Source organism: Miniopterus natalensis, chromosome 5 (assembly GCF_054644295.1).
Source record: "Miniopterus natalensis isolate mMinNat1 chromosome 5, mMinNat1.hap1, whole genome shotgun sequence".
NCBI lineage: Eukaryota > Metazoa > Chordata > Mammalia > Chiroptera > Miniopteridae > Miniopterus > Miniopterus natalensis.
The window spans coordinates 75,237,241-75,265,112 of record NC_142085.1 but is presented as its reverse complement, the minus strand read 5'-3'; the positions used below and the strand labels follow the sequence as shown (position 1 = coordinate 75,265,112).

At 42.7% G+C, this 27,872-nt stretch overlaps 1 protein-coding gene across 2 annotated transcripts in view; it reads right to left on the bottom strand.

Moving 5' to 3' along the window:
- Window positions 1-27,872, bottom strand: part of ARFGEF3 (ARFGEF family member 3) — a 116,170-nt gene that overhangs the window by 39,959 nt on the left and 48,339 nt on the right. The window contains exons 6-14 of one of the 2 annotated variants that reach the window (XM_087817641.1): window positions 24,375-24,506; window positions 21,149-21,271; window positions 18,146-18,188; window positions 15,916-15,994; window positions 11,154-11,258; window positions 9,983-10,316; window positions 6,562-6,674; window positions 4,843-5,753; window positions 1,048-1,214 (exon numbers count right to left, since the gene is read on the bottom strand). In XM_087817641.1, the coding sequence (XP_087673767.1) occupies window positions 1,048-1,214; window positions 4,843-5,753; window positions 6,562-6,674; window positions 9,983-10,316; window positions 11,154-11,258; window positions 15,916-15,994; window positions 18,146-18,188; window positions 21,149-21,271; window positions 24,375-24,506 (2,007 nt within the window). The remainder of the gene's footprint in view (window positions 1-1,047; window positions 1,215-4,842; window positions 5,754-6,561; window positions 6,675-9,982; window positions 10,317-11,153; window positions 11,259-15,915; window positions 15,995-18,145; window positions 18,189-21,148; window positions 21,272-24,374; window positions 24,507-27,872) is intronic. The other variant, XM_087817640.1, reaches the window with a different exon arrangement.

Here is a 27,872-nt window from a genome sequence, read left to right as displayed (position 1 = left end):
CACTCCCTGAAAATACATGGGTGTTTCAAGAGATACTTATACTCATGAAGCCACCACTGACCCTTGGGAATCTACATGTTATCAAGCAGATGAACAACCGCTGACACCCTTGATGCAGCCCCATGGATCAGAGCAGCCCCATGGATCAGAGCAGCCCCATGGATCAGAGCAGCTCCATGGATCAGAGCAGCCCCATGGATCAGAGCAGCTCCATGGATCAGAGCAGCCCCATGGATCAGAGCAGCCCCATGGATCAGAGCAGCCCCATGGATCAGAGCAGCTCCATGGATTAGAGCAGCCCCATGGATTAGAGCAACTCCATGCATTAGAGCAGCCCCATGGATCAGAGCAGCCCCATGGATCAGAGCAGCTCCATGGATTAGAGCAGCTCCATGGATTAGAGCAGCTCCATGGATCAGAGCAGCCCCATGGATCAGAGCAGCTCCATGGATCAGAGCAGCTCCATGGATCAGAGCAGCTCCATGGATCAGAGCAGCCCCATGGATTAGAGCAGCTCCATGGATTAGAGCAGCTCCATGGATTAGGCTCACAAACTGAGCTCGGGCAGGGAAGCCGGCCACAGGATAAGCACCGTCCGTCCGACCCCATACTTTACAGGAGGTGCTTTGTTATTGACAATGAGTAAGCTTATCTCTGGGTCTCGAGGAGGTCTGGGTACATTTTGGAAGACAATGAAAAGTGTTTGTAGAAGACACCTTCATTATCAGCCAAGGGGACCATTCCCTGCACGTCTTCGCTGCTCCGTAACCTGCTGATCGTGTGTTCTGGAATGTGTCTTATGTGTGTGTTGAATAAAGCCACCAGCTGAAATTCCTGGGCCATTGGCAGGCAGCCGTTTCCAGGCACTTGGGGCCCTGCACCCTCCGGAGCAAGGTGGTGAGTGTGCTGGGCTCACCGCGCTGTACAGGTTCCATCACGTCTCTTTCCACCCCCCACAGCGCCATGCCTCGCGGGGCACTGACGCTCGGCTTTCCAGCAGAGGCCCCCTCTTGTCCCGGGAGGGTCTGGGTGGAGAGCCACACTCACCATCGTGCCCGGGGCCAGGGCCGGCCGCTTGCGGTAGTAGTCGCCATGGGACAGCTTCAGGTTGAGCAGCAGAGCGCAGTGCGCAGCCGTGTACAGGCTGTCCGCGTTCATCAGCATCTGCAGGCTGAGGCTGCTGTTCCCGTCAAATCCTGGGGAGTGCATCATGCCTAAGGGGAAGACCAAGAGGCCTCAGGGACTGCAGACAGCGCACTTGGCAAGACTGGCTTATGGAGAGCCACGAAGCAAGGCTAGTGACAGGAACATGCATCGCGTAGGACATTTCTGTAAAGCAATGACAGCCAGCAAGGCGTCTTTGGGAACAGTTATAGCTCCAGCCTGGTGGGGCAGAGCATACAGTCTGGAGTCAGTCTACCTGGGCAAATCTTGATGCATTACTCCCTAGCTACTTTGGTAAATTCACCTAAATCCTGTAAGTCTCAATTTTTTTACCCAGAAATGGGCAGACTATTTGGCTATGTGTATCTCCTGCTCAAACTCTTCAACGACTTCCTACACAATAAAAGAAAACCCAACTTCCCCCTTCTCTCTCCTCCCACTCACTGCAGCCACACTAACCTGTGTTCCTTGACCAAGCCTGGGTCTGCCTCAGGGCCTTTGCACTTGCTTTCCCTACTTTCCAGAATAGTTTTCCCGATCTCTAGATGACTTGCTCCCTCATCAAGTCTTTCAAGTTTCTGCTGAAGTGTCAGCTATTCAGAGACCTTCCCTTTCAACTTTATCTAAAATAACATGCTCCCCACTACTTCCCCCCAGCAATATTCTTCCTCCTCACTCCGATTTTTTTTCTTTGTTTCAATGGCATTTATTCTACCCAGCATTATATTAATATATAATTTGTTTATTGTCTGCCACCACTACTATTATCTACTGTGATGTAAGATCTACGAGAGGGTGGGACTTGGTTGGTCTTGTTCACTGGAGAATCCTCAGTGCCTAAAACAGTGCCTGGCATATAGTAGACCCTCAAAAATATTCGCTGAATGAATGAATAAGAATTGAATGAACAAGTTTGCTATGAGAACTAGATGCAATAATGCATGGAGGACACTCAGTGCAGTAACTCATAGTTACATACTTTTCCAAAAGTAATAGTACTCCTCAAATTTGAGGTGACCAACTATAGGAACTACAGCCTTTAACATATTCTATTTTATTTTCCCAGTGTTCTATAAAGTTCATTCTCTCCTTCTGTTATTAAGATGTTCTTTACGACAAAAGCTAGAAGGATGAAGTAACTTTTAGCACTTCTGCAAGTGTATCCATGGGATTAAATTCCCAAGAACAGAATAAAGACATATCTTGATAGATGCAACCAAAATACCTTCCAAATAGTTCTATACCAATCCTCCCTCCTACCCACTATGTGCAAGAACGCTCTTCTACCCACTCAGCTTGCTGTGCATTGTCAAATTCTTAAACCTTTGTAATCACATTATGTGATTTTCTTGATAACAGATTTCTTTAAGTCTATGATTCTAGTTTTCTGATGACAGAAGCTATAAGAATATTTTTTTTAGCAATTTGGAAAGAGTTACAGAGAAGAAAATAAAAATAATCTGTAATCATACCATTCTGAGATAACTATTAACATTTTGATGTCAATTTTGAATCCTTTTGAATATTGTAATAACTATGTATGGTGTCAGGTGGGTATAACTAGATTTACTGGGATGATCACTTAGTAAGCTACATAATGTTTAATCACGGGCATACACCTGAGGCTAATATAATATTGTATGGCAACTATAATTGAAAATAAAAATTATTTAAATTAAAAATAAAAAAATGTTTAAAGCAAAAAAAATTGTATTATGACCATTATCCATATCATTAAATATTATCTGAAAACTTCATTTTAAATGACTACATGACATCATAAATGGATGTACAGCGGTGCCTCGGTATTCGAACGTCTCCGTCGGCGAACATTTCAGTTTACGAACGCCATAAACCCGGAGGGAAATGCTTCGGTTTCCGAACACGTCTCGGAAGTGGAACACGCCACGCGGCTGCCGCTGAGGGCAAGATCCTGAGGCCCAGCCGTGGGCTGCGGAGTCCTGGGTTTTCGAATGTTTCAGGACTCGAAGGGTCTTCTGGAACGGACTGCATTCGAAAACCCAGGTACCACTGAACTATAACTCATTTAACTTTTCCCTTATTTGGGGGCATTTAGGTTATTTCTAACATCTTTGCTGTGAAATGATGCCGCCTTATGCATTCTGATACGATCTCTGCTTGAGTTTGCTTCCTTAGTGTAGATTTCCAGGGTTCAGTGGTGTGTCAGCTTCCCCGGCTCGCAGCGAGGCTCGCATTCGGGCAGAGTAGGTCTCTCCATCATAACTGAACACCATGAACCTAAGGGACTGCGACCTATAAGCCAAGTGCTCAGGTCCCTCTATCGATCGCTGTGTGAGGTTAGCTCTTGTTCTTAGTCCCCAAGGAGCCACCTTATGCAGGTGCCACTGTTCTACACAGGATCAGGAGGCATTTCAGCAGCTACAGCAGCTTACGCCCACTGCCACCTTTATAAAACCCATGTTGGTCTGAAAGTTTTCAAACTCCCCGACCACAAGAAACTGTCTTTGCTTTCCAAAAACAGGCTCCCTTAAATCACACAGAAATAAGGAGGCTCATTTCAGGTGTATGTATGTTAGCTGTCTGAGAACAGGGGGTCCCTGGAAAATGCTGAGTCTGATTTCACCCAAGAGGGAAGGCCCTGGTGACTGGTCAGGGACAAATGCTCGATGGGGTTTTTTGGCAAAACAAGGTTTAATGCTTTTGACATCAAGTAAGTAATGATTCTGACTCAGGGAAACTGTCTTCTTCCCTTCTCCTGTTTTCACTTTTGTAACTTTCTCTTGGGTGAACAAAGGAAATTGGCCATCTCCCTGCCTCAAATGGGTATAGATGTTTCTCTTTTACTAATCTTCCATCTTGGAGGTGACACTTGCAAGGGGAGGGAAAGCACTGCCTCAGTCCAGAGGTGGCCTAGGCCAGCATCTGGTGGCTTTGGTTGATCCACAGTGACAGTCAACGTGACCCACTAAACCACAGCGGACACTGAGGAGAGTTAGCCTATTGGTAGCAAGACCACAGAGTGATGGGTCTGTAATTTGGAAACAGACCAACTCCTAATTGGTGAAAACACTGTGGAGGTCACTACAATTTAAAGACAAACGACTAGCACAGTAACAGACAATCACTAAAAACTGTATTTGGAAACAATCAAAAGATTCTGATGTCTCTTTTCAACGTATTGATTTCTACATGTAAAAATTAATGTCACAACATATTGGGTCCAATGGGACGTTTTATAGACATGTCAAATTTGAGCAGTTTGCAACACTTATGGGAGTCAGGGCTGCCTTCCTCCCTCCCACTGTTTCTAAAGCTCAATGGGAAAGATATCCTTGGGGAAGGATTAACAAACAAGCAAACAAACAAACAAACAAACAAACAAAAGAATCCAGTGTTTTGGGAATCACAGATTGCCCGTTTCAGTCGGCAGTAGTTTTCTAGAAAGTTACCTCTTGTCCGTCATTTCACACTATGCATTTATCGCCCTCAGAGTATGTATTCCAGCCATCACCTGCCTACAATTCAAACAAACCGCCACCAGTAAGTCTTACATTTCTTCACTCTCTTTAAATATAAGAAACCCAAAGGTTCATTAAGACGCTAGAAGCACCTCAAACAAGCACGACAGTCATTGCCCGTTAAGGCAAATTGCCCCGAATATTCTCGGTGACTACGCAGGAAAAACTGTTTGCCCACCTGAGCAGAAGGTAGAGGCGAAGGTCTGGAGGGCCGAGTCCACCTCCTCCACGCTGGGCAGGGCCAGGAGCCGAGGGAGGAGGCCCTCGAGCGACTGCACGAACAGCCGGGCGCTGTGCTGGTCGGCCTCCTGGTTCTTCAGCAGCTTGAGGGACAGAGCGGCGGTTCGCAGGGACCTGTGGCCCAGGCAGTCCCGAGGGGTCTGCTCCTCATCGGCCAGGGAGCAGTTGTCCGAGCCAATGTCCGACACGTCAGACCTCCCGGAGTCCTTTTCCGCTGCCATCGAGTACTGGTCGCAGGAATCGAACTCCGTCCTGGAGAGGTCCTGGTCGTCCACGCTGAAGTTGCTCTCGCTGTACCTCGACCCGTAGGAGCGCATCCTGCAGTCCACCGACAGGAAGTTCGTTATGTCGGGGTAGGCAACCATGTGGCTCCTCTGAACGACGTCTGGTTGGTCCCCCGCCTCTGGTTCGGACGCTTTGCTCGGCGGCTCCTTGCCCTCCTGGATGGCCGGGGACTTGAGGCCATTCTTGTGGTTTTCCGAGGGCTCCTCAGGTGTGGTCTGACCCAACTCTCCCTCCAGAGTGGTCTGGCCCGTGACAGTGGTCACACTGATGCTGATGTCGGGGCTCCTCTCGTTCCCCGACTCCCACGGCGTGTGCTCGGAGGACAGGACGCGCCGCTGCCAGCGGAAGTCGGCCTCGTTGATCTCCATGGAGTCCCTGCTGGACTCAGCGCCGTCCCTCAGCTCCTCCAGGCGCAGCAGCAGCAGCTGCACCTGGCCTTCGCTCAAGCCCTTGCCCTGGCTGAGCTCGTCTAAGGCCCCGAGCAAGGTGCAGACGCAGGACACGGCGGCGTAACAAGCTTCAATGCCACCCTTGATGCACGCTTCGGTCATGCCATCCATGATGCTAAAAGTGTTCAAAGGAGAAAGTGGCATCAATACATGAAACGTGGCAAAATGCTCCAAAATGAACAAGGATTGTTAGGCTGGTGAACAGCATAGTATTCAACACATATGCTCTAGTTTACCTGAAATTGAATGGTTTGGGCAAAATGTAACTGAAACTAACATGCTCAGGCTGGCAGAGGAAAACCTCCAGGGAAAGTGGCCCTCCTCGAATCACACTCTTGGGGTTGACCGGTTTATTTGGGTAGAAACAAAATTCCAGGTGGGAATTTATCATCTTCACAAGGGCAGGTAATGAATCATCTCACCACTGTATTATGTTCAGTTTTCAAACAGAAAACAGTTATAATGGCTATGATTATGATAATGTGCACATCTTCTATAAAATAAACATATTCCTGAGCATGAGAATGCATGAGAATACAGTTCCTACAAATCAGATACTATTTAACTTTCTAGGGGGAAAAGGAAATCCTATAGCTGAAAGGAGTCCTATAACTAAAAGAGGAATCCTATAGCTACTGTAATTTATTCAAAAAGGTTTTCCCTAAAATAAGCCCAATGAATAATTTTCATATAGTTCATTTTGTACATTGGGTTTTTTAAGTCAAATGAAAATACGGAAAGTTATATGATTATAAGAAATTGGGATAAGCCTTCTCATATGGCCTGTGGGTGTGTTATTAAATAGTCACATTTCATATAGTGTAGATTCATACAACTTCAGGGATTTCAAAGCAAAGTCAAGAGCATTCAGAGAAGCAGTCTTTGCCAAGCAAGAGAGACCTAAAAAGGAGAAGGTATCATACAGTTTGAGAAAATCCAGATGAGACTTTCTTTTTGAAATTGATCTCTTCCTGGATTCAGGTTCAGTGGAACTGGGTCCTGCCAAATCGCAGAGACGCTGTGGGCTCCCAAGTAGCTGTAATTAAAAAGGGGGGGGGGGAAATAATGGAAAAGTGAATAAAATGAAAAAAGGTTTTGAAACTGTGAGCTCAAATGAACATGTACTTTCTCCACTGAGTGATACAGTGTAAGGAGAAACATCGCTATTTGGAAGTCAAATCTTAATAGAACTGATCTGGGTGTTCTTGACGTAGAGTGTACATGCGTTCCCAGCTCCTCAGTTCAGGACTGGCTTAGACCAAGATAATGCTCTGAGGACTGTTTCAAATTTTTTTACAGCACAGAACTAGAAAGCACTTACATCAATGTTCTTCAGAGAGACTGGCCTGTAATTTAACTGTTCTATTCTCTCTCTGTCTTATTTTGCTATCACGTTGGTTAGCTTTAAAAACTGCATTGAGAAGTACTCCCTCTTCCTACTCTCTGGAAAAGTTCCCATATTAGAATTACCCATTCCTGGAATGTTTCTAAAGCTGTACGAGGTCAGTAATTTTTTCTAAATGGAAAGATTTTAACTGCCGATTCAGTTACTTTAAAGATAATGGGACTACTTAGGTCAATCAATTTCGTCATGAGCCAACTCCTTAAAGGTTGTGTTACTTATTAGAAATTTATTGATTTTATCTAAATTATTAAATTTACTGGCCTAAGGTTGTCTTAATACCTTCTTTAATGTTTATAACATCTATAGTTATGTGCATTTTTTTTCATTTGTTTTTAACAATTCTGGAATTTTTTGATTGCTTTGCCAGGAGTTTTTAAATTTTCTTAGTCTTTTCAGAGTTCTGGGATTTTTCACTTTGTTGATCTACTATATTACATTTGCTTTTTGTTACATAACTTTCTGCTTTTATTCTTATTTTTCCTTTCTGCTTTCTTTTAATTTAATCAAATCTTTATCTTCTAACTACCCAAGTTGAAGAATTAGAACATTAATTTTAGACTATCTTTTAATATAAGCAATTGAAGCTATAAATAACCAATGCACTGCTTTGGCTGCATCTTATAAATTTTCATGTATAGAATTTTCATAATTGTTCAGTATTAATTTTTATTTCCATATCGTAGAAATTTCTTTATGGAAAATTTCAATTTGAGGCTAAATTAACTAAAAAAAAGACTGGTTAATTAAGTGTATTGGAACTAGTATCCTATGCCATGTCCATTAATTTCAAAGTGAATTATATTTGCAGGAAAAGTATATTAAGTAGAAAAAGTTATATCTTAAGGGGCACTCTTCTTCCCCTTTTTCCATATTTCTTTTTTACCCCAGAAATTGGTAACTTCTGCTCTCCTGGCAGCAAAGAAATGAAGCTTCCACTTTTTTCTCCACATTCTATTTCTTTGACATTGAAATCCCCCCTACACACACACACACACACACACACACACACACACACACTGCCAGGCCTACATCCAAATGAAGTGGCCTCTAGCTGGCCCATTTCTTCTAGAAGAGCAGATGCATTTCAGGAACAATGGAGTGGGAAATATCACTTTCTCTTGGGATCCATTACATTCTCTAATCTAGCTTTACCAGTAATAAATTAGATTATTTATATCAATTTCTACATTAATCTTGTGTTTATTACTCAGCTGTTTCCAAAAACATGTGGAGGGAAAGGGGACTGAATAATTAGGCTTATGAAGAACCCTCAACAAATAGTTAACAAGAGGGAAGACATGTTCAATGTCAGCTTCTCTGGGTGGGAATGAGGGATATGAAATGAGGGTTTGGGTGTCATAGGTCTGATAAAGATAAGGAAACTCCTTCTAAAGCCAAACTATGGGAGAGAGAAAGGGAAGCAAGGTGTGCTTTCTGTTTACTGATCATTTGGGGGGGAAATGGAAACAGAAAAGAAAATAGACTTTGAAAAACAAACTTTCCTGCATGTCTTTAAAACGCACAGGGTGCACATGGCAGTGTGACAAATTACAAAGAAAACAGGAAATAACGCACCAGGGTTCAAACTCCAAAAGGCTAAACAAACATCCTGGATGCCCGGTGGCTTTGTGTACATAAACCCAGCACATTTGGTTTCTAGGTTACCAAGCTTCCCAAACTGTCGGTGCTTTCACCGGCACTGCTTTTCAGAACCACCCGGCCCACGTCAGTCCGCTGTGCTCTGGGGCAGCACTGCCTGGACCTGCTGCTCAGGTGCTAGCGTCTAATCCCAGCCTTGCCTGCAAAATAACCTTGGGAAGCTAGATCGCCCATGAAAAAGGGGACAGCATAACTCATTTCCTTTGCACTAGTAAAGAAGTTATTTAAAATGCATTTAGACACCTACACACCCTGGAGGCAAAGTATTTTTAGCATTCAGGTATCAAGTGGCTCTACCACGGGCAGCAACAACTCCAGCGCCTGTCAACTGTGAGGCTGCTGCTGCTTACAAAATACTCTCTTTGCAGATAGTCTGTTTTCAGGCCCATCTGTCACAGTCAAAATATATTAAACGCTTATTCTGATTCAAGCACTGCAGTGTCAGGTACCAGGGGAAACACAAAAGCAACATATACAGAAACATATTTAGGAGACCAGAAGTTTGTTCCACACTGAGCTGCAAACCAACCAGTGTGCTGCCGCATAGAATCAGTTCTAAGTGGTGGGATGGGATTTGAAGCAGAGCAAAATCAGTGGTCTGAGGAAGCAGGGCCATAGAGCAGGATTCTGACAGCAAAGAGGCAGCTGTACTTAGAACACCTGGATCCGTGTTTTAACTCCACTACTCACAAGGACTTGGGGCGCGTAGCAACTTCTCATGGAGCCTCAGTTGTCCACCTGGAAACTGGCATATTATCTTCCTAAGGGAGGCTGTAAATAAGCTCAAGTGAGGTGCCAGCAGTGTCTGGCCTATTGTAATCAACCACTGAGCTCTGTGAAGTGGAAGTGGCCAACAGGACCCGGGGAGGAGGGCTCTGAATAGACGCGGGAAGGTGGGAACTGAACAGAGCAGGGTTGGTCAGACGGAATCAGGGTGATCCCGGGAAAGGATGGGAAATGAGAATGAAGACAGAACCGTCTAGAAACTGGGCAGATTAATTCAGACTTGAGAGACACTCAGGAGTCATTAGAGAGTGGGAAAACTGCCGACAGTGGTGATTTATGAACCTTAGTCCAGAAAGACAAAAGGAAGGCAACAAGCAGGAGACAGAGACTAGCTAGACCTGGTACACCCCTCAACCCTAGAGAGACTATCCATTACTGGATACAGTGTGGTAGCAATTGAGTCCTAGCAGGTGACTGGCAAACATCTTCTGAGTGCTTCCTGCTTGAAAACACTGTGCTCAGGACCCCCACGCCCACAGGGGTGGCATTCCTACCTCTTTCATGACTTTGATGGCTTCCACCCGGTGCTGCGGTGGGGGATAGAGCAGCATGCGGTGATAGAGGGACTGGAGCACGGGCTTCATGGAGTCCACCGACCCCACCAGCCGCACCAGCTCGGCTGCAATGTAGTAGATGGTCCGAGCCACGGGCCCGCTCAGGGCAGGGGCGGTGGAGGAACAGCCCGAGCCCCGGCCATGGTCGGAAACTCCTGGGCACGCAGAGTCGGACTCCGTGCTGGCACTGGGGCTGCTGCTGTGAGCAGAGGTGATGGTTTTGTCATGAACTGGATTCCCCAGGATCACGATGAGAGCAGGGCAAAGGTTTTTCCTGGGGAAGAGGTGGGGAGAAAAATGAGTTTCACTACAAGCCTAAGGATCAAATGTGAATACAATCTTGAGTGCAAACACCAGATGCCACACAAACGACTATACAGTTGGGTTCTTCCCTACTCCTATTTTGGCTAAGTCCTGCCCCAGTTTTCCACATCTCTCCATCATTTCTGGATATATGAATAAAATACTTTTTTCTCATCAGTCAAGCTAGGGTTAACTAAACAAAATATCAAGAGAAACACCCAGAGACCAGACTCAAACTGTGAAATGGCTCAGTTATAAAGTTTCATTTCAAGTAACAAAATTATTTTGAGAGGTTGATTTAAAATCTTGACACATATCATCCATATCCCTCCCTGTGGGTAAGCCCAGGAACCCAGAACAACTAGCTGGCTGCCTGCATGCCTGTCACTCGTGCGACTCCCTTGACTATGACTAAGTGACTAGTATTTTCAGGTTGAGAGAGAGAATGTACCAGGGTAAGGCCAAGAATAATGTTGAATATTTCTTGTCCCTCCCCCCTTCATAACTTTCTGGAGCCTTTATATGCTTTTAGAACAAACGAATGACCTAGAAAATAACTTCCTCATTTCTGAGTCTTATGATCCTATGACGTAAACAAAATGCAAGAGGGCCTTGGGGGCCTATTTTGTCACAGTAATCATCAGTTTCTCTCTGGTGCATGTAAGCGAAGCAACTTCCTACTTTCCCTCAAAAACATTTACACCCAGATGAAATGACTGGTAGGTCATGGAGGCTCCGGGAAGGACCCACAGACACAGCTGGGCGAGCGAGCCCTGGGGCTGGCGTGGGGCGGCAGGAGGGCGCTCACCAGATCAGGTCGGTGAAGCCTCGGTGCAGCTGCATGGAGCAGGAGGAGCTGCTGAGCACCGACAGGACGCACTCCAGGTACAGCAGCTGCAGCTGCTGACTGTCACTGCGGAGCCAGGCCACACGCGGACAGAGGCACACAAAACAAAGGCAAGGTTACAGAGGCGATGTGTGGGAAACATTTGGCAGGCATTACAGAAGTGTTAATTTGGGGGGGGGGAGGTTAGTGTTACGGGTTGAATTGTGTCCCTACCCCCAACTCATGTGTTGAAGTCCTAGCCTCTGGTATCTCAGAACGTGAGCTTATTTGGAGATAAGTTCTTTACATGGGCAATAGAGTTAAAGTGAGGTCATTAGACTGGGGCCAAATCCAGGGTCCTTATAAAAAGAAGAAATGTGGACACAGAGCTGTACAGAGGGAAGATAATGTGGAGAGACTCAAGAAGAAGGCAGCCACCTACAAGCCAAGAGGGGCTTGGCGTAGATCCTTCCCCCTGCCCTGAGAAGGAACCAGCTCCGTGACGACGCTCGTACCAACTGGGCCACCCAGCCAGGGCTGGCAAGCACATTCCTATGCCCTGGTTACGTCTGCTCCCCACCCCACCAGAATTAAGTAAGGAAGAATTTAATGATCAAGGGCACACTTACTACAAATGTATAATAAACACTTTTAAGAGAATTCATTCAGAAATCCTGAATGGAATGAGAATGTTTAGTGAAAGGAGAAACTTACTTTAAAAAATAATTTTGGTTGCCTTTCTTTTCTCCTGATTTAAAGTAAATAAATGCCCGAAGGAAGCTTAATGCCCTTAAGAGTTCAAGTAAGTCCCAGTGGAAGGAGGCAAAAGGAAAAGGCAAGATGACCAGTGACAGGCAGACCTGAAACTTAAGGAGACAGGAAGGAAGCAAAGTTAATAGCAGACCATCCCAAAGCCCAGAAGGGCACATCCATCCACTAGCCAGGCTGAGAAAGGCTATGCAGCTGTCAGCAAGGGTCAGAAGATGGGGCTGGGGACCCTCACTTAAGTGCTACCTTAAACACCTCGGTGACAGGGCTCAGTAAAATTGACACTAAGCTTTAAAACCAGTTGGAAAGCTACAACCCGAGGGCAAAATCCTGCCATGACTTGTGAACTAACAAAGATTTTTACATTTTTAAAGGGTTGTAAACAAAACCAAACCAAAAATGAACAGGAAACGGAGACGGTATGTGACTCTTCATGGAAAACGTTAGCTGACTACCGATCTCCCTTGTTTAGGGAAAACTGTACAGTGATGAAAATAATGTGATTATTTTGAAAAAGAGAATTCCACTTTTATTTGGATGTACTCTACACCTCTGAGGGTGGAGGAAGACAGAGGTCAAGGCTGAGTTTCCTCAAAAATTATTCCTCTTTTGCCAAGAGCAAGGGGAAGAAAGACAAGACATGATCAGCCAGTCTTTGGCCGGCCAGGTACAGACTTCCCGTGTTTATACAACCACACACACAAGCTTCCCTACACTTTTGAACAAAACATAGTTCCTGACCGGAAACAGCACATCCTTCATTCTTGTGGGACTGGAGAGATAAGTAGGTAAAGCCCGGTGCAGGAAGTGCTGTGGCTAATTTAACACAAGGTTCTACGAGAGCATATAGGAGCGGCATCTGACCCTCCTTAGAAAGATTCAGAAAGAATTCCCAAAGGAAATGTACATCAGCAGAGACCTAAAGTTCAAGTTGGAGTCTTGCAGGGAGGCCCTGGGGAGAGGCTGTGTGCAAAGCACGGGGTGGGTGGGGAGGTTTGTAGTTGGAGGAAAGTGTGTGAGGATGTCACCAGCAGGACACAAGCTGGAGAGGTGGACAGGGGATAGATAAAATAATTATAGACAATAAAAATTCTCAACTTCTGGAATCACTAGAAATAAACCTATAGAGAAACCATGAGCAGTCAAGGTTCCTATGAGTATCTACAAAGTATGCCACAGCAAGCCCAAGGCATTAGGCTGGATGACAGGGAGAATGCATTGCCAAGGTAACTGGCCCGGGAGTCTCCTTGGAGACCGAATGTGGCAGCTTTTCTGTGGGTCGCAGCAGTCTGGAAAAACAGGTGCTCGTGACCGTACATGAGTCATATCATTAGAGGAGCTGTTGGAAATGTAAGCACCATCCACACCATGCCCCTCAGTGTACACACACAGATGTGTGCACAGTGTGTATATGTGTGTTTCATATTTGTCTGCCTCTAGACAGACAACTATGTGAGATGCACATAAGAGCCTAGAAACCAGCCAACTCTTTCAAAACACACTAGGGAAAAATCTGTCTACTCAGGAAGGTGTGAGTCATGTTGCCTGGTCTTTTGTTTGAGCATTTCATGGCTGGCAGGCTGAGTATCTGCTGGTCTCATTTTCTGCTCATCTCTGAATTTCCTCCCAGGTGCACGATCCATGGAGAGCAAGTCTCACGAGTGCAGCAGGGGCCATGGGGGCTAAGCAGCCGCCCTCCCAGCAAGGCCTCCGCCAGGCAGGAGGGCGGCACATTCTGGATCTCTGGAGTTTTACCTTGAACCATTTGATTCTGCTTCCTTAAAAAGTCCAAATTTAGTTAGAAAAAGGAGAGAGGGACTTAAGTAACAGTGTAAGCAGTGGGCTGGAATTAGAACACACGAGATGAACACATAACTGTGCCTCATTGATTCCAAGGCTGCTTTGGTACAGATTCCTCCCTGACATTCTGTGCGGGGAGGGGAGGGGGTGGGAGAGGCACAGGGAGGGAATGAATAAGCATCTTCCTAAGCCCAATTATCCTTCCAAATATTCTTGGATTAAACATCATGTAACTCCACTTGCCGAATATAGAATTCTATTAATACCGTATCTCCGAGGCAGGTGAGTTATTCTGAGCGCCTGAATGCATTCTCTGGATCCTCCTGAGAGACTGAGCGTATCATGAATACAAATCCCACAGAGCTAACGCCCTAGGAGGCATCTGAGCATCACTTCTGGAGATGGTTGTTGAGGGGATGTACTGACCGTAGCGTGATTTTAGAGGAAAGTGTTTAGACAGTAAGAGAGGTGTCAAGTTTAGCTAATAGAAATACAATGAGTCAAGGAAGTAAAATAAAAGAAATTGTAGAAGGTGTGAAAACAAGGAGAATTAACAGAACCATCAGAGTGACAGCACCAAGAGCATAGTACCACCTGACCAGGTGGGCTTAAAGGTCTCCAGTTTAAGCTGCACTAAGCATCCTCCATCCCCCATTTAGCAACAGAACCCCCATTTAGGGTAATGGAATCGTGAAGGGAAAAACCAGATTCAAACAATGTGAACAGTGTTGGGAGGCAGAATTCCTGGAGAAGTGCATTGGGAAACCAAGCAAGGTGATGAGAATCCTATAAAAACTATTAAACTGTAGATAACAATATGCCTAAGGTATCTTTATCCAATGTCCAATCAGAAACTCTAGAAAAACATATGTAGTCACATGAGTTATTTCCCCCATTTAAAGTCAATTCTCAAGTCATATGGTGGTGTTTTTTAGTAGCTGACAGAAACCTATGACCTTCAGAATCTGTGTATGTGCACATTTGCAACAAATGTTCGTACAATGTATCTTCCTAACAACCTACAGTCAAATTTCTGATGTGAGAAGCTCATGTCAACTGCATCATGAACTATAATTAGCACTGGCAATGCTGAAAGTAAAGAAACCATTTTAGAGCTAATAATTTATCAAGTCCTTACTATACCCTAGGCACTGTGCAGTTGAAAAATTCCGCTTACACCAGTACTTCTGAGAAGGTATCAACACTGACTGTTTATAATAATTACAATAGGCATGAACTTGGACTGTCCCAGGTACACTAGGTCACATGGTCACTCTACACATGGGGGAGGGGATGACCCTGTAGCTGGTTTTAGAGCCATCCATGAACTTAAAGCCCTTACCAGACTTAGCTGAAGACTCTTTCCCAACCAATCAACAAAGACACATTTTAAATTTATCATTTGTAGACCCATAGACTCATTCTGACTTATCCTGATGGCTAGTTTTGGGTTATTAATGGCATGATTACCATAAGCTCCCACACTTTTCTAGCACTTAAAAACTGTAGAGTTTTCCCTTAGCAAACTACTCAGGAAAAAAACGTTTAGCTTATTGGTTTTCCCTTATTTCCTGCAGAGGGATAAACACAGCCATTGTATTTTGCAGAGTTTTGGTGGCCTCTGTTTTATTCCCTATAAAGCTAAGACCTGGGGGGAGGGGTGGGGTAGGGGAGGAGCATCCCTGACAGCTGATTAAATTGACATAAAAATGACATGTATGTAAAAGTCAGAGTAATGTGCTATTTTTAAAGATATGCATGTGAGCTCAGAGGCTCAGGAAATGTTGGAAGAAACAGAAAAAGACTGCAGAGTCCAACTCCGCCTTTCACAGAGGAGAAAGGTGCAACAGTTTGATGAGAAGACTCAGAGTCACAGCTGGGACAGGTCCGGGTGAGGACCAGCCTTCCCAGCAGCCAGCTCTCAGCCGGCAGCCTTCCCATTCACACCCGTGCTCGAGGGGTGGACTCCTCTTCGCATTTTCTCATCAGGGAATGATATCCATCAGCAACAGTACTGGGTAACGCAGGCTTGCCCAAGGCTGCTGAATATATTTCTCAGAAATGAATGCCAATGGGAGGAACCGTTGTCCCTCTACTCTGCCATTTTACATGATGCTACAGACCCAAGTGACCTCAGGAATAGACCGTGAGTAACACCGATGCTGAAGGCACTGACCTGATGGCGGCTTGTAGCTTCTCACACAGAACAGTGAGCACGGACACAAGGTCGTCACAGAGGACCTCTACTGTTGACCCTGCAAACAGAGGAGGCTCAGGCATTAGACATGGGCAGGGCCACTTGGAGCTCCCTCCACAGCCTTTCTCGTCCTTCATTTCTGATGTTTTCAGGACTTGAAGAGATGATTCTCAGATGCTGAGCCTTCCTTAGGCCACCAAAATGTAATGCTTTAAATACAATAATTCCTTTCTAAAGCAAAACACTCAAAAGAGTCCAGAAAGAAAATAATGGATTGTTTCTTATAAAATTCATTCATATTTAATGAAAAGATATTTGGTTAAGAAACAACACAACTGACAATGATCTTCTCATTATTTAGGCCAATAGACTATACATGTATCCTTTATTCTGACCTCTTGTTTTTCTGGGTTTTGTGAGTAGGATCATACCCCAAAGAGAAAAAATGGGGTACAAAAAATGGGGTACCAGAACATGGAAGAAAGGCGGGCTTTTCAAACTAGGAAGCTACAGAAAAAGGGCCAAACAATTTGCTCACCACCTTCACCCACTTCCTTGGAGCACATGGTCTTAATGGAGTAACAGCAAATATCAAAAAAAACAATAAAAACATGTTCATGTGCAGAAACTAGCAACAAAACTCCCAGAGAAGCACTGGAGTGTACTGGGAAAGGGCTGAAATTTGGAATCTGCTTAAGAACTGGTCCACAGCTTGCTGACTGCATGAGCTTGGGTAAGCTTCAGTTTTCCTTTTGGCAAAATGAGATAAGTAATATCAATTACACAGAGTAATTGGGCCAAGTGAAGTAACAAGTGGAAGCATTTGTTTTTTATTAATAAAAACCTGTAAAGATCTATACAAATGTGGCCAAGTATTTGATGAATGTATAAATAAATGAATAGATGACCATGAAGTCAAGGAAGATGGAGGAAAAACTAGCCAGAGTATAAAAGAGAAAACTGAAGTTGGGAGAGGGCAGGGAAAAGAGAAATGGTTGATCCTCAGAACTTAAGATCTTAAATTCAGGGGGAAAAAATGAGAAATGGTAAGGTACAATGATAAAACATAGTTCAAAATAAGTAAAACCCATAAGTGGTCCTTAAACTCAATTTTAGATACATTTCAAATGAGTCCATCAATTTTTTTACTAATATATATATTTTAAAGGTGTATCTTTGATCAAGAGGACTTTGACCTCCTTTTTGGTTTATAAAATCATTCTGCATTAAAGGGAAGATTTTATCAGAACTCCAACTCTCTCTTTCCAAAAGAGAAGGAAAGAGGGGTAGAAAATGTTGGAGCCTATCACTGGTAGCATTAGAAGGTGAAGAGATTCTGTAGCACTTCTGGTCCACAGCCCAAGAATAGAGTGAGATGTGACTAAACACACTCAAGCAATGCTTTAGAAAATGACAAGATACCTTTCATTTATTTCATTTACCCCCTTTCTCCTAAATTGTGGCTGTTCAGCTCTCTCCTTTTCACTCCCTCTCTTTTTCATCTCTCTACTCCACCCCTTCTCCCTACTATTAACTTGCAAAAATATTTTTAAAAAGCAGTTTTTCCAATATTTTTAAATCACTGAATGAAATCTGAAATAAACATACATTTCCATTTTAAAAATCAGATTACGTGAATTTTCCATATCGCTTTCAGAAAACAATACTACCAAACTTTTAAAAAATCAGACTGCTTGTCAATTATATGTAGACCTGTTTGCTCTTTTCCTTTGGGTCAGAATGAAAGTCCCTTACCTTGATTTCTGTCCTGCAAGATTCCCTGTGAGATGACTCATTTTCCATATCAAAAAACTGGTACTTCATAAATATACTTCGGGTGCAATAGCATTTTGTACCAATCACATTTCTACAACCCTCTATCCCATTCTCATTTTAATGTTTAATAAACCTTATTTCACAAAGAACAAAGTAACTAAAAAAACAAGCCTCCAGCAGGAAGGTCTATGAAGAGTTCATTTCCCCCACACAGTTGGAACAGGAATAGGTGTGGTTGGCATAACAGTGCAGGAACAGAAGGAAGACACCAGTGGTTAAATCATGCCCTGTAAAGCAAAGCTAAGCAGAAGCTCCAAGGACAGTGGTGGACGATCCTGAGCACTGCTCATCCCTACAGCCCCAACACCAAGCACGCAGGAGGCATGCTAACACCCGCTTTTTAAACTGAACTTGCAAAAATCAAATTCAGTACCTTGATTCCCGAATTCCTGTGGGACATCCGGGTTTTCAATTATCTAGTAAGGGAGACACACACAGGACAATTAGTAGATTCAGGCAAGAAAAATCCTGACTTAAACAATGGAAAATTCTTGGAAACAAAACATCATTTTGAGTGCTCTGGGCTCACCTAACTCACCCTCCAGGTCCTGACAGCATTTCATTATTCATGGTATTTATGAAAGGATGTCTGGAACTGAGATTATCAGTTGCAAAAATAATTCATTCAAGAGCCCACAAACTTGCTGGGAGTTTAAGCCCCATGGTCCACTTTATCACTCCAGTTGTGCTGAGCTATTCACTGGTGGCAATACCCCTCTAAACAGCTGAGTTACCTTTGCACAGATAATATTTCCCAAGGTCACAGAGTACACTCTGATTGACACCTGAAGCATATAGACCTTTAGTCATAGAAGGATCAGGTTTCTGGACTTCAAAGTCCAAGTCCACGGATGACTGCTGGTCAGAAGCACCAGCTTCCTGTTTGGGGGGGAGCATATTAGCTTCCAACCAAGCTAGGCTGTCACTTGGTAGACCCAGAACCATCAAGGTAGAGACAGAACCTTGAACGAAGGGAGAACAGGAAGGGAAATCTATTGACAAAGTTAGACTGACTTCCCGTTGCTGGGAGAATTCAGGGACAACTGAACAGAGAACAGGAAGGAGGCTCTACGGTCTCCTTCCCTCTTAGCGCTGGTAGATGGTGAGAGGGCACTTCCATGCCAGTCACTTACCAGACAGATCAATCGTCCCATGACATTTTTTTAACTTGTTATAGGAATATATTTCTACTATTCTCTGCTCATTCATTTGCAAGCTCAGCTGCTTCCACACATTCTTGGTGAAATGCTAACCGGTACTGGGAGGTGGGCTGGGCTGTGGATAGACATTAGATGGAAGGTAGAGTTCATGCTAACGCTTTTGGCAGTCTAGACTGAGTTTCTTGCCGTTGTATTTAAGTCTTCCTAATTCTGAGATGGCCTGCAACGTCTTTCCAGTGATGAGTCATGCTATACACCACACATCTTCCTCAGATAATGCTAAGGGTCCCACGGAGAACACACAGCCTCCTTGGACCACTCTCCTTTAATGGGTTTTTTAAAATAACCACTCTTAGGTGGCAACACATAGTCTCTCTAGTAGACATCATGAATGCCCTAAATATTAGCATACTGAACACTGGGTCTTCTTGGGATGTGGAAACATCTCCAGGGGCCGCAAGAGTAATGGAAAGGAAATAACAGGAAACACTAATTTTCTATCTAGTTTGGGATCTTGCCTCCGGTTGGGGTGAGTCCAGATGGTCAGCGATGAGCCGGACCAGAAGGCTGATTAGCCGCTCAGTACACGAGACAAAGGCAGATAACCCCTGGGTTTTACCCAGCCCTCTACAACTATTCCTGTCACTGCTCTCACAAAAGAGCAACACGAACTGTAAGGCTAAGTCATTTGAAACCTAATATTCTCCTACTTAAAATTTTAAAAATAAGATTAAATGACTAATATAACTGGAACCACTTTGACACTACAAAGTTTTATTTAAATATTTCATCTCAAAACATTAAGGTATTCTTACTATTACAGTATTTCATTATGTGGCCATCTAGCAAGGATGGAATACAACTGACTATATTAACACGAGGATTTTCAACATCTTAGGTTTATTTCCATTAAAAATACCTTTTCCTCTCAATATGTTTTCTATTCATAGATTTGAATTTCCTTTAAACTAGTATTGCCACACCACCGTATTCAAATGTTAGCATAAATGAAATCATTTTTAACAAAGAGTAAGCCAATATAATAAAAATACCTAAAATTAAAACAATAACTTTTTAAAAAGAAACTTGGACTTTGGATATAGCAAACACAAAAGAAAAAAAATCAATATTAGCTTTATCTGATTAGGGTTGTTTTTTTCCAACACTAGCTGCAAAAGCTCATATTAATAACCTGGGCTGGGAGTCAGGAGAGCAGGGATTTACTTCTGGCTCTTTCACTGATAAGCTCATTAATTTTAGATTTCAATTTCATCTCTCTGGGTTTCATCTTCCTCATCTGTTTTTATGAGGAATAAAAGAATTTGACCAGATAATCTCAAAAGTTCCACTCAGCCCCACGATTTTCTAATAATTACATAATAATTGAAGTTAAACAAGAACAATATTTGAAGTTAAACATGAATCTTAGTTTCTATAAAATTAATTTCTGAGACATTTCAGACTGCCATGAGATTTCCTATCCTAAAAAACAATAATGTGTTCACTTCAGAATACTTCTTGCAGATTTTAAAAGAACTTTAATCTGAATTATTACAGAGGCAGATTTTTAAAAAAAAAATTTTTTTTGAAGAGGAATAATCTCCTCATTAACGTTCCCAGAAGATAATTTATGCAAGAAGCCAATTACATTTACATTTTCCCAAGAACGCTCATTTTAGACAATCTGTTCAAGTTTAGAGCAAAAAGCTCCAGGCTTTAAAGACAGAAGGAAGACAAATCCAGCTTTGCCTGGACAGCATCAGCAGGTGAAGGAGGCCTGTAGCCGTGATCTTTCAGTTAACAAAACCCCCACAAATACCAAACCTCAAAGCATGGAATTAACTGCTATTAATTTTGAATTTACTTCTGGTATTTGGTAATAGGTCACAATACTTGCCTATAATTTTTTTTAATCTGAGAAGTTTTGAAAAAAAAAAGATTGGAAAAAAAAGTGAATTTCAAAATAATGACTAAAAAATTACAGGAACTGTAAGGAAAAACAACTCCCAAAACTTTGGAGTGAAACAGGCAAATAAATTACATTGAAGGAGCTTAATTTACATACCAAGCCAGCCCTTCCTATTGTCCGTGAGGAGCGGCCCTGGCGGGTGGGATGGGGGCAGCCGGGTGGGGGACAGGTGGGGTGCGGGACACGCGCATGCAGTTCCACAGACACTGGCACGGCCGTGTGAACATGGGGATGTCGCGAGGCTCACCGTATTCTCCTGCCTTTGTCGCAACTGTAAGGTCAAGTCACTCAGCATCTGACTGAGAGTTGCCCGCACAGCAGTGTTTATGCTGCGCTGGTGACAGCTACAGGTGTATGTCTCAATGCACACCTGGTAAAGAAACAAGAGAGCAACATACGCACTCCACGGATCAGCGTGTTACCAACAGGCTCCGGGGTTACCCGGAGAGGGCGTGAGACCCCCCGCAAGTCGAAAGTCAGCCTGATTTAGAGCCAGTTACCAGTGATCCTTCAGATATTTAAAATCTCTGGGCATTTATGTTTTAGCATGTAGGGAAAGTAATATTTGCCTAGAGGCTGTCCCTCTTAGAAGCTTACTCTTTTGTGTCATTGATTTTTAGATATGCCAAATAATTCTGTTGAGAACAAACTCAGGTGGCTGGAAATTAACCAGGAAAGGCTCCTTTCGTGACAAAACTGAAAGAATTTATTAACTCCTGAGTTATGAGGTGTGCAGAGAGGATTAGTGGCACCCTGTCTTCTGCTCTGTAAACGAGCGTGACCTTGGATTACCTCTCTCTGTGCTCTCCTGGAAGCCTGAGAAGGGTGGACGTCAGCTGTGTCACTAGCCAGCATGGCTCGTGGTAAATCATCCCGAATACTAAGCGGTATCTGAACTGGGAAAACTGTGAAGGAACTGTAAAAATCCAGTAAGGAGTCACAGGTTTGAGCGTCCCCGAGTGACTCTTGTCATTGATCATGTCCTCTGAGGGAACTCCGCAAGCGCCACCCATGGGGGTACAGAGACATTGGTCCCTACATACAGTTGATCCCAAATAACATAGGTTTGAACTGCCTGGGTTCCCTTACATGTAAATGTTTTTATACTTATGATATTGATAAATATAGTATAGTACTTTAAATCTACTTTCTCTTCCTTATGATTTTTATCAACAACATTTTTCTTCTAGCTTACTTTATTGTAAGAATATAGTATATAATACATATAACATTAAAATATGTGTTAATCAACTGTTTATGCCACTGGGGAGGCTTATAGTCAATAGTAGGCTATTAGTAGTTAAGTTTCGGGAGAGTCAAAAGTTACACGTGGCTTTTCTGCGTGAGGGGATGACGCCCCTAACTCCCCCGTTGTTCAAGAGTCAGCCGTAGCTGAAACATGGGGCTCCTAAGCCAAGGTGCCTGCACCCACAAGGTGCTCTCTTCCTCTTGCTCCTCAGCTGACATCTGAGAGCTAGAGACTGCTCGGTATCGGTGTGAGGACACCTGTGAAGGACAAACGCCTGCCATTGACCCGTGTCTGTTCCCTGTCCTATATCCTGTGGAGGGAATATAACGCCAGTTATGGCCTATTTGTGTCTTTTGAGTCGGAATGTCCAGTGGAACCTGAGGAGGCTCCTGATGGCTACAGCATGGAGAAATCCCAATTTTGGGGGGGAAAAAAAATCCGTCATTTGAAGATGGTGACACTCAATGTCATGACTTCAGGTTTTACTGCCTCTAACTTCTCTGAAAGGTATAGGGATGGGCATGGCAATAAATGCATACTTTGAACGGGCCCGCTTTTCTCTCTCCATGAGGTATGTTATCCTCCCCATGTCACCAAGCATATTCAGACCTTCCAAAAGAAAAGGAAGGGATGCAGTGTACCGGAACGATTTTTCTAGGATTAGCTCCAAGGCTATATACATTGAGAATACGGGGTCCTCACCTAAATGGCAAATTTAATTTGATGAGTGATAACTGAGGTGGGAGAGAGACTAAACGTTCACCTTTGTTGCTGCTAATGCTTAAGCTAGAGCTTTCTGCCAGACCTCTCTTTATAATCACCTTTTTGGTAAAATTAACTAGGTAAAAGTAAATATTTCCTAACAGTTTAATTTATCTCCTATTGAATGCTTAATATTCCAAATGAGCATTTAAAACTCAAAAGTGTATTTGGAAGTTGGCTTGGGTTTATTTGTCTTAAGTGAAAAAAGTAAGAGCAAGTTCCAAAATATTTATTTTTCAAGCTACCATTTAGGGCATGTTAACTTCAAGCTCATTTTCTCAGATGATCATGGATTGTAATGCACTTGAAGGTACTATTTATATATACTTAGAAAAAAGGTGTTTTAATCCTGAAAGGCCTTTATTTTTGCATGTGATAAAATGGTTTAAAAGCCTTGAAAATACATCTAAATGAGTGCGTTGGTTCACTTTGATGAAACCAAATTCTCTACAGTGTAATTAAGCACTCTAGAACTATTTATACGGCAGAATTCAAATTTCTTTAAATCTTACATTTTCCCAAGAAATCTTGATAACTGTTGACCTTGTAGATTGCTAAGCTTAAATTTCAGGAGAAATCTGAAGTCTCAGAAGCATTAAAGATGAAAGACTAGCTATTTTGAGAGCTAAACTACATACTTTATATTAATATAAACACGCTTCTACTGAATACTAACAGCCATACCTGCTATAAAACCTTCCTTAAAAAATTATATTGGTCACTTTAGATCCATGAAAGAAAGCACACATGAGGACCTGGATTTTAAGTAACATAAACAGTGCTGCATACAGACAACTTCCCAAATACCAGATGTATTTCTTCAGCTTTTAATAATGTCACCAACGTTTTCAGTGTTTAGAGGCATAACAGTGGAAATGACTTACTGCAGGAGGCATTTTATTAAGGGGCAAAAAAGGTAAGCACGTTTACTCTGCTTTTTTAAAAAGAATTAATGGAAGAAGCTCATTCCGCCCAAGCTGGGAGAATAAATACTACTGCGTGTGACAAAGGGGGATCTTTTTAAATGTAAAAATAAGCATGTGCATGATAATCTTGCTATCTCTAGATGACCAGGAAGAAATGCTTCCAGCTATCCTGATACCTTCTAGAGAAAAGTTTCTTCCACTTGCTATAATAATGAACTGGTAAAATGGTAAGGTTCATAGAACTAGGGTTTCCTGATAAACCTGACCGCTGTGTTAAAAGGACAATGAGTGTTCACTTGTGAATGTTTTTCTTTTTCTACCATGGGGTAGTGCTGAAATGAGCACTTTGAATCAGAGAACCAAGAGAGTACCAAGTCCAAATGCAGGCTGAGTTTCTGGGAAACGGCTCATCAATTTCTTCTTTTTGTGTCTCCAATGTCACTTCTACGTCCCATGCCCTTTGCTTTCGTAGTATGGAAATGACTCTTAAAAAGCCTCAGTCTTGGACCAGAGGCTCAAAGGACCAAGTCCAATACCTTGTGAAAAGCCACAGGCCCCTGGTCACCAGGGAGCGCACGAAGACACAGGGCAGTGAGCAGTTTCGTAATGGACATTTTGATCATTTCATGCAACTGTGGACATCCAGGTTTACGGCATGCTAGACACAACTGAGAGCAAAAACAAACTGTTAGTGAAGCGGAACGAACCCCAATAGCAGAAGGAAAAAATAAGCAAAAAACCCAAGTCTGTAAGCCATACACAGCAATAGAAGTTTTATATCATTGAGTAAGTAGACTGATAAATAACAGTACTAAGTTAAGCCCAGGGTGGAATTATTACTTAATACGAATGTAGCAGATATTCAATACTGGCCAAAGTGATAAATTTTAAAAAAGCTTCCACAGTAGAAATTTGCTTAACTTTTCAAAACGTGTATGAGCTTCACTTTGTTGGACTGTGCATTTACCTTCTCTTTCCCAGCTGAATGGGGTTAGTGGCAGGGCTTTGTCAAAACAGCACCTGATACTCAGTAGTAAGTTCCATAAAGAGAAGAGCTAGCAGGTGTCCAACTGAAAAAGTTTTATGGAGGTAAAAATAATTTATGGTGATAAAAATAAAGAGGATCGCAGATTAAGCTACAAGAAAGCAGAACTGTCTTTTATACAGGGAAGACTATGAAGGCTTGTTGATCACATTGGAACCAAAGAAAATTCTGATTAACACTACAAGTCTAAACTCTGTGTTGAATCACAACAACAACTCGGTGACCAGGCTGTTTCCAGGTGAACAGCAATAACAGGTGAGTATGAAATAGGAGATACCTCATCAAATGGGTCCTGCTGATGCAAACACACGCGCGCGCACACACACACACACACACACACAGTGAACTGTAAGTCTGATCACCAGGCTGGGGTAGGGAAATTTGCTGGTTTTCCTTTTGGATCCCAGTTAAAAGGAAATTCTTAAAGTAGCCAGGCATACATGGACAACTCTGACTGTCACTTTCCTCTTCCTTTTCCATGTTCTTCTTGGCTTAGCTGACATGTTAAAATGGATTAAGACATCTCAGCCCATCAATTCCTGCACCTTCTCAGGCAGAGCCTTCTGCTTGGTCTACACAGGGTCTACTCAACTCCAGCCTCTGTCCTCTAAACCAGCCTGAAATGAAGTAGAGAGGATCTCTGCACTGCTCTGTGTCTTCTAATTCCAAATAAGTTCTTCCAGAGCCATACAAGTCAGAGATTAAAGGGAAGTGTGGAAATTCCTTGCACAAGAAAATTTGTTTGCTCAAAGCCCATGTGGCAATAAGTAGCCAAAGAACTGAAACCTCAGAGGAGTCAAACCAGAGTCAGTAAAGACACTGGCCCAAGAAGAAGAAAAGGGTTTTCAGAAGGAACAGTGGAGAAGGCAGTCTCTTAAAATGATATTTTCTTACTCCAATGGCCTCAGCTGGTTTGAGACAATGGTCTGGGCTCCTTTGGCCACTTCTCTTGCCAGGAGGTATGGTTACTCCTCCCAGTTTTACAGAAAACATAGCAAATAAGATGCTTCCAAGAGAAATGGATCAGGTCATCTGTGTACTTTTCTTCTGGGTTATATCTGGAGACTATCTGCTCCTTAATTGTAGAAGACTTTATTTGAGGTGTGTCTCAGAAATAATTAGGCTAAAAAACAAGTACCATTGAACATTTCAAGAGCTGTAAGTCAACTCAGTGAAATAAATAGTGAATTGAAATCCTTGGGGCAGGTCTTGAGCCTCAACGTTTTTGAAGCTCCCTGGGATAACAAGTGAAACTAAACTAAATTGCAGATCCTGTGATGGTAACATAATGCTCAGAAAAGATAAACTGAGCATCAGTACCCAAGAAAGTGGCATATGCCTAATGGTCTCTTGAATCTACGGCCACAAAAAAAGGTGAGATTCATCAATACTTCTGCTTCACATGTAAAAACACCATAGAGCAATTACCAAATTAAATGCCTTGGTAAAGATCCCGGGTGGATAAGACTCTTAAGAATTTCAGCCAGTTGCCAAAATTATTATGGCAAGATTCTACTTCTAAGAAGGAAGTTACCAGGAAGCCATATAGCATATTGGCCAACAGCACATATTTGAAATATAAAGTCTGGGTTTGAATGTCTCGCTACAGAACCTTGGACAAGCAAATTAACTTCACTTTCCTTGGGATTCTTTATCTAGCTTGGTTGTGGTAAAGATTAAAAAAGAATGTATGGAAAATGCCCTAAAGACTCAATTATTCTTAGCTACTATTATTAACCCGTGTTTTGGAATTGAGGGTTGGATGGATAGATGAAGGGAAAGGGGAAGGTCCCTGAAAGAATCTTAAAAAATAAAACAATGGTGTTTGAGAGACAGACTTTGCTTGAACCTGACAGCAGGCCATAGAATCAAAGTCTAGAAGCGTCCCATGAATCAAAAAGATCAAGCCAGAAAATGCACATTTACGAACAAGATTTTCTCATTTTGAGAAAATTCCATAAAGGAGCCTTTAGCAGGCATGAGAATATGTCCCAAACCTTTCCAACGAAGCAATATCATTAACCATCTTCGAATTAGCTTCAGAGAGCTTCTGGCTATGGCACCACCCCCTCCTTAACCCCAAGACCTGGGCAACTGTTATTCCCACAGCTTTTCCTATATTAAGATAACTAACCTTGGACAGCTCAACATATCTGCTAATTTGGGCACCACAGGGAGAGAAATCTTAGGCCCAGCTTTCGATCAATAAAGAGAAGAATTATGTATCCATATGGAGTTTTAGAAATGATAATTCATAAAACTGAACAGAAAACACACATTGGACATTTCATAATTGTCTGTTTCTAAATTTGGTGGTATTTCTAATTCCTTGTGTATTGTGGAAGACCCTGTACTGAATAAACTTTCATTACTGCAGTTTAATTAAGCAAGTTAAGTTAGACACATAAACGAAGGCTGCCACCTTATTTACTTTTAAATGCTTAATGATCCTTGTGTGGTTTCAGCAGTACCTTGGGGAAATAGCCTCATTTTTCATACTTAAGTACACATCCCATTTCCTGATCAACAGGTTTCAGGCTAAGCATTGTGTTTGAGTAATGGTCAAAATAGCCCAGAGTATGAAAGAAAACAAAGTCTGGATTCTTTCCCGACATTTCCACAGCCATTTTAAATGGCTTATTTTAAGGTGTTTTTATAAATTGTTTCCCTAGCTAGATTAAAAGTGACAAGAGGAGAAAAGGTCTTTTTTTTTTCTTCTTTAAGTTAAAGACTTATTTTTATAGAAAGTTCAGATACAACCAAGAAAGCTTCCTGGCGCTAAGTGGTAGTTTTAGGCTGAAATGTCCTGCTTTAAAAACAGAGATGCAGATTTTCAAATGCTAAGTTACCAGCACTTGAGAGCCTGCAAAAATCCTGGGTTTCAGTAAGTCTACAGAGCACTATTATTTTGTGTGAGTGGGAGTGTAATTCTCTTTTGTAGTTCATATTTTTTAGTGGTGAAAAAGCATTTCTTAAGTGATTACTATGG